The 16459-nt window shown below is 37.3% G+C and overlaps 1 protein-coding gene across 1 annotated transcript; it reads left to right on the top strand.

Annotated features, from left to right (window-relative positions):
- Positions 1–107: 107 nt before the first annotated feature.
- On the top strand, positions 108–16336 carry LOC143921047 (uncharacterized). Its single transcript, XM_077444151.1, has 19 exons — positions 108–264; positions 4888–5627; positions 5693–5815; positions 5883–6087; positions 6158–6363; positions 6438–6593; positions 6670–6881; positions 6954–7125; positions 7198–7358; positions 7424–7706; positions 8551–8634; positions 9686–10036; positions 10109–10329; positions 10409–10496; positions 11829–12014; positions 12093–12314; positions 12382–12466; positions 12529–12749; positions 13832–16336. The coding sequence occupies exons 2-19, from the start codon at positions 5112–5114 to the stop codon at positions 14744–14746; spliced, it is 4407 nt and encodes a 1468-aa protein (XP_077300277.1). The 5' UTR covers positions 108–264; positions 4888–5111; the 3' UTR covers positions 14747–16336.
- Positions 16337–16459: the final 123 nt, after the last annotated feature.

Genomic DNA, 16459 nt, shown 5'->3' with positions numbered 1-16459 from the left:
CACAAAAAATCCATCGAAGAATTAAATAGGTTTGAATTAAATTTTTATAACGATTTTCATTCGGGTAAAAGCCAAGGACGCACAGTATAATTTGTTGGAACGACTACTAGTGTAAGGGCGTGAAGCGATCGGGTGGTGGTTAGAGAAGAGTCGCAGATATCAGGGCAGTGAGGAGTGTAGTGTAGAGGGAAGTGGGCAGTGGGGAGTGGGGAGTGGGTAGTGGGCAGTGGGCAGTGAGCAGTGAGCAGTGGGTAGTGGGTAGTGGTGGGTAGAGAACCTCGCGCCGCATGAGCTTGGCAGCCGCGCTGAAGCCGTGCGAAGGGGGCTTGGAGGCGGCGGGGGGCGGCCGCTGCCTCCGCGCCAGCCTCGCCGCCGCCCCCGCCGCGCCCCGCCGCCCCGCGCCCGCCCCGCGCCCCAGCGGCGCCTCCTCGTCCGAAGACGCCTCCATGTTTGTTTCAAATTTTCGTTTGACAACTGAACCCGGTGTTGCCACTCGCCGCTCGCCGCTCGCCGCTCGCCCGCAACGCCGCTCATATGGCCAACATTCACACGCTAATACTCTCTATACCTATTCCTTTTTTCATTTTTCGTTTCGTTTGTGCACTATTACTCTCCGCTTATTCAAAACCATTGTGCAAGTGTCGTAGTCACAGTCGGTGAGCCCGCTCGTTGAATTTTCAATTCTAAAATCTGCAAATTTAAATAAGTCTCATTCGATCAGCTGATTGCCATATAAATTCGTTTTACAACCTTTCTTTATTCCACACACATTTGTACATGACTTTGGCACATGTTTCAAGAAAAATAATAGGACCAAATTATAAATTTGTATATCTAAGCCTGATTTAAAGGTCAAGGAATTTGACCCTTAAAGCCCTCAACATGAGGCCACCACCCCCCCCAACGAATACAGTCTAAGAGACCCTTTCGTCTGAGAACGAGACGGTTGTTCATGAATATCGCACAAGAACAACCGCACATCACTGTTCTATTAAAAAAAAACACACTGTACATAATCAAGTACAAAATAAACAACAACGCATGAACACATAAAACGCGCATGCGTTAGGAAACAATACCTGAAATGTACCATGCGAATGCACGCACACTTCAAGTAAACATACATGTATGTATGTTCACACACACACACACACACACAAACACACACACACACACACACACACACATACACAAACCACAAAAACATACACACACCTAAACAGCAAACGCACACTCACACACACACACATTCACAGAATAAAAATAATAACAATAAATAAATAAAAATGAACTCATAAATGCTAATAAATTTGTATAAGTATTGTGCGGCTAGTTCGTTTGCTTGTGTAGGTGACCGTACCAAGGACGGATCCAGAGGGAGGGCGATGGGAGCAATCGACCCCCCCCCCCCTAAATTTCATTGCCGTATTAAAATTATGTATTGATTTAAAATATTTTTGTCGCGACGAATAAAATGGTTGTCCTTATGTCAAATGGATTCCTTTATTGAAAAAATGCGTTCAACAAATGCACTGCTGATTGGGATGGACAACTTTTGGTACTATTTTTTTAATTTCAGTTATGTTTTCGACTGTTTTAAAAATTGTCACCCAGATCCGGTCCGTGCTTGGACAGTTATAATCATTATTCAAATAATGAATATGTTGTTTGATAATATTAATTTCGTCATTTAATATAATCGATCTTCATTAATTTGTATTTTCAAAACAGATGCAATTTTCAGAACTTCGTCGTATTTCAGATCATTTTTCTTAATGTTTAATGCTGCTAAATATTTATAACAACTATTTTCAAAATCATAATATTTGTGTATGTAACTATTAGCACGTTCATATACTTCTCTAGCTTGTACTGTAATTTTTTTCTGATCAGTTTGGATGAACTACTTCAATGATTCCCGAATTTTGCTCCCAAAGAAACTATTTGACCGGAGATCGACCGCCAAACCCGAAGTATTCGGGTCAAAATGACTGTTATGGCAACCCTAATTAATACATTCTAAAAAAATTTATAATTCCTTGACAATATAAATGGCTATTTTAATAAAAAATATAAAATTTTTGGACGTGCAATACATTTTTTTGATAACAGGAGGGAGAGGAGGAAAATTCGTGACGTTTTTTCGAAGCGTCATGAATTTTCATGCGCCAGGTGATCCGCACGAGTGATTTTCGTAGCGGCGGTTATTCTGATAGCGATTAGAATTTGGGATGTAACCCGTTTACCGGAAAAGATAGATGTACACATGGTTCGGTGATTATTGGTCAAAAAGTGCTCGCCCAAAAGTCACTAAAAACTCTATAACGGAACATCTGGCAGCCGAAAAGTCCATCATACGAACGATAGCTATCATACTAACGAGAATTCGAGTGCCAAATATTCCATATTCGCGATTTTCAAGATAAAAATTGTCTTTCAGGCGATCGCAATGTGACTAATAATCCAATTACCGTGCACACAAATTCGGATATACTCTTCACACGCATGCGAAGCGAGCGCAAGTCGGTTATCTATATCTTCTATCATTTGTGATCCTGATACTTGACAACGAATTTTAAAATCTAAAATGATGGTACGAACTCGTATGTCCGTATCAACATGCGAAGTTCATATATCTAGTCGATAATAATAAAAATCTCCTATAAAGGTCTGTTCATACCTATCCAGCACGCCCCGTATCCTGCAGATGTCATGCAAGTGCGGATAGTATTCTTTGGTACATTATATGGACGTATTTATACTCCATTCGCGCATGCGCATTTACGTATTCATGCGCGTCCATATAGAATGTACCAAAGAATACTATTCGCACTTGCATGACACCTGCAGGATGAGTCTACCTCACGGGCCCGAATGTGAAACGCCCGAAAACGCAAATATCGGAAGGCAAAGATCGAAAATCGAAAGATCTTAAGTCGAAAGATAAAAAAAGGGTGCATGGTAAACGGTACATTCTGCGCGCGCACATTAATACGGGAGGAAAAGCCTGTTCCTCTTGTTCCTGTTGTATCCTGCTCGCTCAAATTAAGTGAGTACACCCAGCGCAAAACGAAGCTTATCAGTCACAAATTTTACCGGAATGGCCCATTTTTCGCCCTATTGGGTCTCACTTTCTGGCAATTTTGTTTTTATACTTTTACAGTTGTTTTCAGCATACCTCAACGTATTGTTGCCAAAAACTTTTAAAGTCACTTTCCCCCAGACTTTCAAGTAGTGCGTGTCTTTTTTTAGTGTTGTGAGCGTTGAGCGTAAAATATGAATTTTTGTCGATCGCCGAGAAATCAAAAATTGTCACTTTCTGGGAGGAAAATTATTCTTTTGTGGAAATTTATCGACGAACGGGGACGTATTCTACCTAAAATAACTATATTTTTTAAGAAGTATAAAAAAACAATGGACATAACACCTGTCGAAAGAGGAAAAATGCCAAAAAACTGATTTCTCGAGACGAACAGATTTTAAAGAGAATTTCACTTCAAAATAGTTTCAAAACTGCGTCAAAAATTAGGTCTGAGTTCATTGAAGTTGGAAAAAACAGTAAGCCTTAGAACAGTTCAATATAAACTAAATGAACTTGGTCTATTTTAACGGGCCGTGCAAAAAAAAACCCTCCTCGCGAAGAAAATGAAGGATACTCGTCTTTGGTGGGCCAAAGAGAAGAAAAATTGGACAATTCAAGATTGGGAGACGATTATTTTTTCAGATGAATCCAAATTCAACCTGATTGGATCATATGGGATGGCGCTAGTACGACGAAAATCAGGCGAACGCTATAAAGAATCGTGCTAAGTGCTGACTGTTTAACATTCGCCATGGTATGGTATTGGGGGCCATCACACGGTATAGTGTTCGGTCAATCATTAAACTAGATGGGATAGTCAACTCACAGGAGTATAAAAAAATCATCGACAAAAGCGTTATTCCTTCATGAGAAGGCTTACCGGAAATGGTTAAGGATCTTGTCTTTCACGATGATTCAGCATCGGCGCATCGTTCAAAATTATTCAAATTGTTTTCACAATTATTTTAATTATTTTTAATGCATTGGTATATCACCAATTAGTTTTTTTTTAAATATCGATCAAGTTTTAAACATAGTTTAGGTATAAACTCCATTGAATGGCCAGGAAACAGCTCGGATCTAAATATAATCGAAAATATTTGAAGCAAAATAGGCAAAAAAATTAGAGAAAAAAAACCAAAAACGATAAAATAATTAAAATACATTATTTATGATGTATGCTACAATGAAATTAGTGATGAATTATTAAAAAAATAATATGAATCACTACTTAAACGAATAAAACTATTTATTAAAAACAAAGGGGGTCCCATTAAATATTAAAATAAAAAAAACATTTTTATTTGTATTCCCTACTATTATTTGAAGTCCCCTTGATATGCTTGAAAAAGAAGAAAAAAAATCCGTTTTTATCGATATTTTGATTTATGAAATCTACTCCATGTATAAAAAAAATGATCATTTTTACTCCAAATATACAATGATTCCCCTCATAATGTTATCTATTGACGAAATCGCTTTTTTTTGCTGCATATTGATGAAGAAGAGTTGTAGAAAATAATACGAAAACTGTTATTTTAAATTCCTTTCCTAGTCTTTAAAAATATATCGTTATTTGCATGTGATGCAACTGATAAGCTTCGTTTTGCGCTGGGTGTATGTACCGTTTACCATGCACCCTTTTTTTATCTTTCGACTTTGCCTTCCGATATTTGCGTTTTCAGGCGTTTCACATTCGGGCCCGTCACGGAGACCGCTGCAGGATAGGTATGAACAGACCTTAAAAAGGCGTTTGCTATGCAATATTTGGGCAGTTTTCTGTAAGGCAATTTTTCTGTACACAGAATTTTCGTGCGCCAGGCGGTTATTCTGGTAGTGAACTAGTGATTCTCTTTTTCGATGTAATCACCGAACCCGAGCAATCATACGGTCGGTCGAATTTTTCAGACTGGCAGCACCGATCAGCTGTCAGAATCGGAGAGTGTTGTGTCGGCGCGGTGTCGCGGGATGCCCGTTCGGCGAACCGATTCGCCCGCCTGCAGGTCGGCCTCGGGTTGAAGAGAGGACGATGGAGCCGGAACTGGAACTGGAACTGGAACCGGAACCGGAACCAGAGATGGCGCCGGCGCCAGCAGAATCGCTGTTCTGCCTGCGAGAGGTGTGCCAATTTCCCAGCTCGCGAACGGCCTCTCTGGAATGCGGTCGATACGCCCTCGTCGCGTCGGCTTCGGAACGCGCCCTACTTCTAGTCCTCATTCATAACGACACTTCCGACTACCGAAAGCGGCCTCCTGTGACGCACGTCGAGACGTGGAAATTTGCCCCCCCTCTCGCCCTCTGCTTCGACCCCACGGGAAACTGGCTGGTGTGTGCCACCGCTCAACCGGAACCGAGGCTTCACATCGTGAGAGCCCTCAAAACGCTCACGGACGAGCCGTACGTGGCTCCTCCGGGTGTCGGCCGTTGGAGCTGCGAATGGCCTCTCTCAGCCATTCCGTTGCCTTTGGAAGCCGGACGCACTCCCACGGCTATAACCTGGTGGCAAACTGCCAACTCTCTTCCCATCGTCATCGTCGGAGACCAGGTATCATTCTCGTCGTAGCTCGATTATACACACATACATATATACTGAAATGCTTGATTTTTTAGACGGGAGGTTTGCTGTTTTTATCTCTAGATACGTTGAAAGTCATCGGGAAGTCGTATATTGTAGGAAGAGTTTGCGAACTGGCGATTTGTGTTGATGATGATTTGGACACTGTCGATCTATTGGTACGTTCAATCGCAATACAATGTTGATATTCCAATATATGTATAAATGCGCTATTGTTTATTTTAGATAACGAGCAGCAGAAACAGGCAATGGCACCTCACGCTCGAAAAGCGCTGTTCTAAAAATAGCGACCAAACCAACAGCGATAAAAAGAAGCAACAGGCGAAAGTTAAAGATGTCAATAAAAAGATCGACAGCTTTCTCACGTCGATTAAAGAATTGGGATCCGATAAAGTCTATTCTTTATTTCAGAGAAGTCAGTCGACTTCGAGTTAGTACACGTTTGAAGCATGACTTTGCCGATTTCGTAGAATGTGTTTGTATGTTGGGTTTTATTGCAGACGTGCCTGATAAGTTGGCTTCGCACATAACTCACAATAATCCGACACCGATCTGCCTGAAGGCTGCCGACGACGAAGACGATATGAAATCTGATTTTGGCGCAGTGAGCGACAGGCCAAACTTGTACCAGCTGATCGTGAGTCCTCAGAATGCGGCCGGCTATCATTTCATTTCGATTTTGAACTCGTCCACGGGCACATTCAGTGTAAAAGAATTTTCACATTTTCGCGTACGCTTATTTGGAATTTGACTGTAATGATGTGAATATGATGTTTTCAGTTGCATTGTAATATAGAAAACCGTGATCCCGTTCTGTCATACAAACTGGAAGATTTTCCAATCGACATATATAAAGTATTATGGCAAAAATTAATCATCTATTCATTCAGCACGAATACTTTAAAAATTCATAGTTGTCATTTATCATTGAAGCAGGTAAATAGAACAAATATTTCGATTAAAATTTCATACTAAATATCATTTTATTTAAATATTTATTCATACATTTTAGAATAGTAATCAGCATACAGTCATTTGGGAAGATTCCTTGAATGAGGGTGAATATTTAGTAAACGCCTGGACTATGAGTCGGACTCAAAGATATCCTCAGTATTATAAACAGTGGTGCAATACGACCGAAGTTGAAAAATTAGCATTGCCTCGATTTAATTTAGGATCGTGTATCGTCGTAACTAATAAAAAAGTTTATCTACTCACTCCAAGGTATCGGCAGATGATTTGCACAGTATTTTTGCTCAATTTTTGTTTGATTAATTCAACTCGTATTTATTCCAGCTGTGATCCATGCGAATTTTTGGTTAGAAATATAATCGACGGAATAAGTGGCACCGAACGGTTAGCAGCTGCTTTAGAGATCCGTCTCCAAGATTTGCTACTCGGTGCCGCCGATATATTACTCACTAACGGTATCGTAAATAGAGCTTTGCCGTTGTATCGCTTAGCAAAAGTATGTCAAATTGTTCTCAATACGATGACAGAAGCGTCTGAGGAATTCTTCATAAATGTTTTTTGATTTTAGATTCCGTCCGACGATATCTTGATGAGATTCGGAGCTTTGGGAATGCTCAAAGAGATGTTAACGTGTGAACTTCATCCTCAAACCTGCAGCACTGCCAACATTTGCTTTATTGCTCATACTTTGCATGAGCTCACACGTAAAAAGGAAAATAAGAAGACTCTGTAAGTGATACTTGAGCGATCCCTTGCATTTAAATGTATGAATTGCTTATTTTTTTTCTTTTTAGGTTAAATTTCATTTGTTCTGATACGCATTTCGACGTGATTACGTGCGCCAGGATGTGTGCCGAGTTGGGAATATGGCACGCGTTAGATAAGATTGCGTTTCACAAGGGTCTTGTGTGGTTGGGTTTCGAAACGCTCATTCATCGCTTGTCGACTCCGTGCCGAGGACTTTTGAGCACCGTGCTGAACCAAAACTATGCACCGTTTATCATAACGGACTCTGGTCTGCCACTTCTCAAATTTATAGATCAATATTGCGATACTTTCGATAATTTTTTACTCAAAGTAAGTATTGGTAAATTAAATTTGTACATATTAACACTGCGGGTCAATCGAAATTGCCCCTTGCCGTGTAGCGGGCAAATCAGATAAATTTTCAAAAAGGAAAATCTCAAAATATTTATGAGAACTTTTATAAATTGAACAAAACTTTAAAACACATCGACTGACTCATAAAATTAAAATGGGAGTTCTAATGATTGTTTAGAACCTTCTAATTCATCAATTAGGATTTTTAAAAAGGGGGTTCCAACCTTTTTTATACAACAAAATTGTTAAAATATTCCCATAGTCATCGTGCTATAAATGTTTGCAAAATTTACTTTGACTAATTTGATTGGAGTTACCAACTAGACTTTTTTCTCATTTCAAAAAATTATAGTATTTTAAAATTTGCAATAATTTATAGCATAAAGATGATGGAAATATTTTTAGAATTTTTTCTGACTAAAAATTTTGTTGTATAAAAGGTTGGTTAACCTAAATAGTTAAAAAAATTACTATATTTTAAATTTTGGAATAATTTATAGCACGATGACTATTGGAATATTTCTTTTCTCAATTCAAAAATTCTCTTGTATAAAAAGGTTGGTTATCCTAGTTAATAAAATTACTATATTTTAAATTTTGAGAAATTTTGTGAACAAGACGCTAGACTGTAATCTCCGTCTCCCGCATACAATGTGTTAATGTTTATGCATGTAATCGCATGCAAATATATTGTGTAAAGTTTTCACTATCAATAACTTTCTTATTGACCTTTGAATGGAATTGGTAGATCAATGATTTGTTACATGTGATAAATATTTTTTGGTACAAATCTCATCATTGATCTATTTTTTTTTTACAGAAATTGTGTCTTTGGATGTGTCCTTTACAAGACTGCTTCCGAATCTCGTTCAGAGCTTTGTGTACATCTCAATCCAATTCTCATGTATGTATACTACTAATAATTACACTGAACAACAAAAAAATCATAATTTTTACTTATCGGAGCAGACATTAATCAATCTTTTAAGTTAAATTACCTGAATTCGAATATGACACTGATTTTATTTTGCGCAATTTTTACAGATTTTTGGCTTTAACTCAAAATTTTATATTGCTGTGCCATAAGTGAGTATTGGAATCAATAGTCAGATGTTTATTCTATTGATTATGATTTTCAATTGCTTTAAAATACGTATAATTAATTATCTAGCGAATTTTAAAAGTATCTAAAAAATTTTAAATTTTAAAATTTTAAATTTTAAATTTTAAAAGTTTTTCTTGAGTATCATGTATTTATTTGACCAGTTATATATTTCACTACGTTTACAAGGGTTGGTTTTCAACATAAGTATTTTTTTATTTTGTCTAAACATACTATTCAAGTGGTAAATGATTTTAAATTACAATATGAAATGTTCTAGTCGTAAGTGGGCGTGAGAGAGTGAGATGGAGTGATGTGTTCTCAATTCTTCATCTCGCTTTTTACACATGCATACGGTATAAACAACTGCATTTTTTATCTTAATTTAAAATCATTTGCCGCTCGAATTAGTGCGTTTAGATAGTAAAAAAAATATGGAAATACTGAGAAAAAAAATGTTTAAGAGAAAGTATATAAAATTCGCTAGATAATTAATTATAAGTATTTTAAAGCAATAAAAAATTACAATCACTAACTGACTATTGTTTTCAATACTCACTTTTGGCACAGCAATATTAGATTTAGAGTTAAAGACTGCAAAAGCCAAAAATCTGTAAAAAAATTCGCATTTTTTTAAACTATCATATCTCATAAACGAGAATAAAGCGACAAAAACCATTGTCATATTCGAATTCAATGGGTCAAATTTAGTTACTATTGTATAGTCTCCACTTTGTTAATTTTTTTGTTGCTCAGTTCTGTTTACACAAACTATCCCCACGAGAAAGGGGATAGTTTGTGTAAATGGAACACATTATTTTGAGATTGATGTTAATAAGCATACGGTTTTCAGCTAAGCGGCATGCGTAGACTCATCCGTACATTCTTCGGTGTAGTATCGACATTGTATTCTCGCATGTCGGTGAACGACCAATTGCTGTTATCGTCGGATATAAAAAAGGAAAAGCTATTGCACCACAGAGATTCGATCAGTGCAAACTCGAAGACGAGCGATCTTGAAGGCAATGTGCAATCGGTCGTATCTTGCGGACACACCCACTGGGGCATCGTCAGTCAGGGCAAGATAAGTCTATTGCGGAGCAGCGGCTCCGAAAACGTAATCCACATCGATATAGACATGATAGGCAAGGCTTTGGATGTATCGTGCGGCAGGGAGCACACTCTGATACTGACTGAAAACGGAGTACGTACGAAATGCTGGATCGTAGTCTGCCCGATGATTGTTTCAATTTGCTAAACGTGACGGTCTTTTTAGGTTTATTCCATTGGTGATAATCGTTTTGGTCAATTAGGTGTCGGGAATAGTTTGGCCGTCAGCATTGACACGCCTATGCTTGTCGGCGCTATGAAGAAGTGGTCTCTGGGCGATGGCGCCAAGACTAGTCGTGCTTGGCACAATGAAAGGGTGGTGCAAGTGGCTGCTGGACAATATCACTCGGCTTGCGTCACCGATACGGGTTGTTTATATACATGGGGGTATTTATTTTATTTTTTTATTTTATCATTTTGTCGTTTATATTGTTTGTGTCGGTTTGAAAATATGTTCTGTTCTAAGGTGGGGAGTTCACGGACAACTAGGTCATGGTTACATCTACAATGAGTTCTATCCTAAGAAAGTTATGACCATGCGTTCATCTATGAAGGTATTATGCTAGGCTATTCTTCAACATTTTGTCTTGTCGCTTGCTTTTCAACTCACTTGTGGGAAGCAAGTTGGAGTATAATACGATTGTGTGGAATCTGCATGAAGCAAATTACTCTCTAATTTAGTTTATCTTTAATTTTATACCAGGAAGGCTTAACAGGTAACCCGAATGGGCCTTCCTTGCCAGAAAAATTGATACAAATGTTATTAGTATTACACAAAGTACATAAATACATATCAATTAATATTCACAGACACATCTATGGTCAAATTTGTAAATTTGCAGCATTTTATACAATTCAGCGAAATTCTAGATTGCTGAAAACTCGAGATTTTGCGAGAAAATGGATAAGGTTGCCAATTTGTTGGAACCGTTTCAATGAGAATCAGATAAATTGGCAAACTCTGATAGGAAACGATCGACCTGGAGTCACAAATCCAAGATCTGGCCAGCAGAAACCAGTGGGATTTGAACCCGTGACCACTCTGTTCAAAGCATTATATGTTAACCACTAGTCTATTCTGCTGGTTTAGAAATGTTTGAGAAATTGGAAAAAGCATTTCATCGTTTCCTATATAGGAAAGAGTATGGATATTACCCACATCTCTACCCTACTCGTTTCCTTTTGGGCATGCTTGGGTATAATTCCTTTGAACTTCTCATTAATTCGTTTTGTTCTCATGTTTCTACATGGTAATACCTCCTTCCCATCATTGCTAGAACAGTTAAAACTTTATGTCCCTAATAATTGTTTCCGTGGTAGATCGTTTGATGGTTGTACCTCCTGCTCACACAGTTTTTTATCGAATGGCTCCTATTCCAAGAACTATCAGACTTCTCAATGAAATCGTTGCTGCTGAGCCTGAATCTGATATTTTCCACCTCAGTGAGATTATCAGAGATTATTTTAACTTAACTTAACTCATACTTATTTTCATAATTTAATGTAATGTACATATGAGTGCAATTTTGATCTTCCCCCTATCCATTTGGGCCTTGCAGGGTTGTTTTGTATTTGCAGCTGGCTCTTATATATGTATAAGGTGCTGGCTGTAGGTGCAAGGTATTCCCTACTTTGAATTTTTTTATTTTATCTGCTACTATTATAATGCTTTAGTTTTTTTTTGTGATTATGTATAAATGTATTTTCGTTTGTGTATATGTATATATTTTTATTTTTCTCATCTCTCTGTATTTTTCGACCATTTTGTCGCATTACAGATTCCTGTAATGCCACATTGGTCCAAACTTCACTAAATTATATGTGATAGTCTACGTATGATGTTCTTAATATGCTCATTCGTCGATTAAATTTGACATTATTCATAGGTGGCGTACGTTGGGTGTGGCTCATGTCATACTGTCATATTAACAACTAAAGGCCGAGTTTACGTATGCGGTAATAGCGCTTTTGGACAAATCGGTGATTCGAGCAGACAGAAAAGCAACGTACCTCTCAAGATCAATCTCGGTTCTAGTCCAGTAACGAAGATAACAGTCGGCTACTTCCATACTGTAAGCCGTATTTTGCTATTTACATATTTTAGGCAGACGTATGGAAATTTGCTCATGTGAAGGTTTTCTTCTTTTCAGTTGGCTCTTACGCTCAAGAACGAAGTTTGGACGTGGGGTTCTAGTCCTCAAAAGCTACGATTAGGCGCCAGAAGTGCAAAGCTGTTCAAAATGAAAGGCGGTGTTACGGAATCTCAAGACGACAGTTGCATTCCAACGTCGTTGCCGATCATGCAAGAAGACAATACTCATTTGTATCCGACTAAGATTGACCTTTCACACATCAGAGGGAAGATTGTCGAGGTGTGTGTCGTATTTGTAAGGGTGCGTATTAAGGTGGTTGATCTAAATCCAAGGCTTTCTCATTCAGATGGCTGCTGGTTGGCATCACTCGTGCGTAGTCGACAGTATGGGATATCTGTACGTGTGGGGTCTCAATCTCGATTGTCAGTTGGGTATGTTGTTTTGGGTCAATCAGGCATTGTCATATGTTCCGTAATAACTTTGGTTTTTGTAGGCACTGGTGATCGGAATGAAGTCTACCTCCCGACATCCGTTGAAGTTACGAAGGTGAAATGCGATCAACCGTTGCCTGACGGGACGAGCAGATGTGCTAAGAAGGCTGACAGTCCTCCGACGAATAGAGTATTCCTGGCCAATGTCAGCTGTGGAGGAGATTTTACTGTGTTCGTCAAGAATGATGGAAACGTGTTCATCACTGGAAATTCGTACTTACAAGTACTGCTTGTTTTATTTTTTACACACTTGAAGAAACGATTCAAATTTCCTTTTTTAAAGGCGTGTATATATTGATCAGTAATGTATTCAGCTTTTGATCAACAAATCGTCAGTAAATATTTCGAAATGTACTCAGTTATTAAACTAAATGATCAGTTATTAAACTAAAATGATCGGATAATAGAATAAAACGGTCGATGATTATAAGATGATCAGTAATATCATTTAAAAATGATCAATTGATTTTGACAGCCTGAAAATCGTCAGTGTTGCCATATCGCATTATGGCTCCTAGTATAAAAGATCCTGATTAATTTTGCCACTTAAGCAATATTCTTTTAATGATCTCTCCCCCTCTCCGTTTTCAACCCCCTCTGTCCTCGCCCCTTGCTCCAGGTTCAGTTCAGTCTCAGTTCTCGCATGTCTGTTGACGTTTACCTAATCTTAAATTAATAATAATCGACCCTAACAACCTAATCTTAAATGAATAGGGCCAACCCTAACGTAACCTAACCTAACCTTCCTTTAAATAAGTAAGTGTTGGCTGCTAAGATAGGTTTTTTTTTGTAAAAATATTGATGAAATAAAAAAAATAGATATTACGATGTGTTTGGATAGATATTATCAGAGAAATGTTATATTAATAGAAGTGGCTTTAGGCGTCATATTGTTGTCACGTGACGATTGTCCACAGACAATTCTAAATAATTTTAGCATCAGTCGTATTTGATGTTTGGTGCTCGACGTATGTCCGATAAAAACTTCTCTGTTTGTTTATACTTCTTGCAAGATGGGCAAGCATCGGTAAAAATTGCACAATGCATTCAAAAACACAATAAACAACTTGGGATACATTTTTATAAGTAAATTGATCCGATTGTATAACTATATAATGAATAATTTACTGAACGTTTATTAGAATAAGTTACTGATCGAGTTTATAATTAATTACTGATAAATTTTTCATTTTTTTACTGATCACTTTTGGAATTATGTATAAACTAACCAAATAATTTATTGCCCTTTTAGTTTAAACAAGTCTATATCAAAACATTTGACATTTTTGTATTAATTTATTTCAGGATGTTCTTCCAGCCAAGGGTGAATTGCGCGTAGTCATGTTCAAGAATACAAAGCGCATCGTCAGACTTCCGAAACCACATGCTAACCTGCAGAAAACGTTCCGACACGTTCCGCAGATGAGTAACTTCCTACACCAACTGAAGACAGACTGCTATGAATCCAAATTCGACTGGCCACAAAATCCTGTCCACTCAAACATATCTTTCGAAGACCCATCGTGGGCCACTAAAGTCGTAGCCTGCTTATACGAATTCGTCGACGACGATACACCTCTAATGGACGCTCAGCTTCGAGCCGTCGTAGCCAGCCTCCGAGGAGACTTTGTAGAAGCTCTCAACCTGCAATTAACATCTCTATATGTCGGCACTCATAAAATATGCGTTCCGTGGTACGTACAACACGTACAACGCACGGTTGTATACGTAGATCAAATGGAAAATCAAATCGAGACCAGAGCTAGTGAAACGTTGAGGAATAAGATCAAGTATCTAAGTCAAGAATGGTTACACCCGTCTCGCGATAACAACGAGAGGGATCTGGAAGATGTTGATTTGGAATGTCAGTGTTGTGAACCCAACTATATGGTTACTAATGCCGAGTTTGCTGTATATGATAGTACCGATGAGGATGTTCTGAAACGAGCCATTGCTATTACGAGAGCCGTTATGAGACTGTTGCCCGACGACAGTAAGGTTTGGACTGATTGCATCAACGAGGCTACGAAGTTTTGGATGGAGAGGAAGCTCGATATGAACGAGCTGGAGAATGTGCTGTTGGAGACGGCCTCCGAAGGGCAGGCCATCAACATGGCCTCGGCCGTGTTCTGCGCCAAGGACAGGATCAACTATCAGAAGCATCTCTCGTCCACGTTCAATTTGGAACTCTGCGATAATATTTTACAGTCATGGTCCTAAACTTAATGTCTTCCTGTACTTTTTTGTATTGGATGTTTTATTTATATTAGTATATCGTGTTACAGTCGAAGTATATTTTCAGTTGCAATATATTTCAACTGGCGTTTTAGGTCATTCATATTCGAATACAATTCAACTAGTAAATTATATCTCTACAAGCGCAAATACATTTTCAACATGTGTGCCAGTTGTAATATAACAGTTGAGTTTTGACAGCTCTGATTTTTTTACGAATGCTTCAGAATTCAATAATACGTTAATATTTGCTAGATATTACGAATAGAGGTAATGAGCACCGTATTACGATAACTCTAAGAATGTGTTCAAAACAAAAATATGACTCAATTTACTAGCTGAGTGACGTTTTCATGAAAACCTAACCTCTCCATCTAACCTGGTACCAACTTTTAGTTGAAGTGTATTTTCAGTTGTAATATATTTTGACCAGTTGGAATGTAATTCGCCATATGAATCAACTTACGTGAGTTAGACGGAATATTTTCTAACTAGTCAAAATATATTACAACTGAAAATACACAATATAACGGTAGCTGGTACCAGGTTAGATGGAACATATTCCAACTAGTCAATATATATTACAATTGGAAGATACACTTCAATTGTAACATATAGATTGTATAAAACGTAAACCAAAGATAGTACTTTAGTTTCCATATGAAGGTCTGATGTAAATATATTAGAGACTTTCATTAAAAAAAAAAAAGACAAATTTGTATTTGTAAAATCTGTGTTTAATAGACAATTTTTTTTGTACTATTTTGAATGAACAATGTTACCAAGTTTTTTAGAAACTGAGCGTTTCAATTTTTTTCTATATTCATATGTAACAAAAACAACGTTGTGATAGATTTGTTATACTCATTATTTGATAAGCTTTATTGTTGTTTTTTGCGTTGGTTTATAATTATGAAAAAAAAATCATCAAATTGAAATACTTGCCTTGGAAAGTTTTGAATTGATTTTTCTAACTATTTTGTTTGATATTGAAAATGATTATTAATATTACTAACATGTTGTGCTAGTATTTGTGTTGAAATTGTAAATTAGCCTTTCCTAATTTGATTTTATAAATCGCCACGCTTATTATACATTTGTTATGCTTATATTATTGTTATCGTTCTCAGAGAGAAATTAAGAATGAAACGTATACAATTGCATACATATATGCGGATCACTCTGCATGATCGGTTCTGTTCCTTATTATCGACAAACTTTTTAAGATGAGTCAATGATTAATTGTGATTTTTGCTGATTATTCACTCGCCCTCTTATATTATTGAACACCAAACGTTATGAAGGATGTCAAAAGCGATTAATTTTGAAAGAAAATCGGTGCTACTATATAGAGTTGTTCTCCAATTGAACTTGCATACATATATATTATATAATTATGTTTTTGCGTTGCATTATTACGAAGTTTAATCTCGTTTATCTCCCTTCCGAGTGAAATGTTTGATACGATCGACGGCTATCATATCATTTTATATGTGTATTAGTGAATTGAGTGTGTTAATTGCCACATTATATAGCGGAAGTGTAAAGAAAATAATAAAAGAATAAATGATTTTTCATTTTTAGTTTTATTACAATTTTTCAACGTACACAATAACGTCATTTTTTTTAGATGTGTTTTACTTTATAAAAGTGTATTAAAAAAAAAAAATTATATTCCTCGGCGTAATTTTTAATGCG

The sequence above is a fragment of the Arctopsyche grandis genome, chromosome 13 (genome assembly GCF_051622035.1).
Source record: "Arctopsyche grandis isolate Sample6627 chromosome 13, ASM5162203v2, whole genome shotgun sequence".
Taxonomy (NCBI): Eukaryota; Metazoa; Arthropoda; class Insecta; order Trichoptera; family Hydropsychidae; genus Arctopsyche; species Arctopsyche grandis.
Note: the sequence above shows the minus strand (reverse complement) of the source record. Positions and strands in the feature narration are given on the sequence as shown.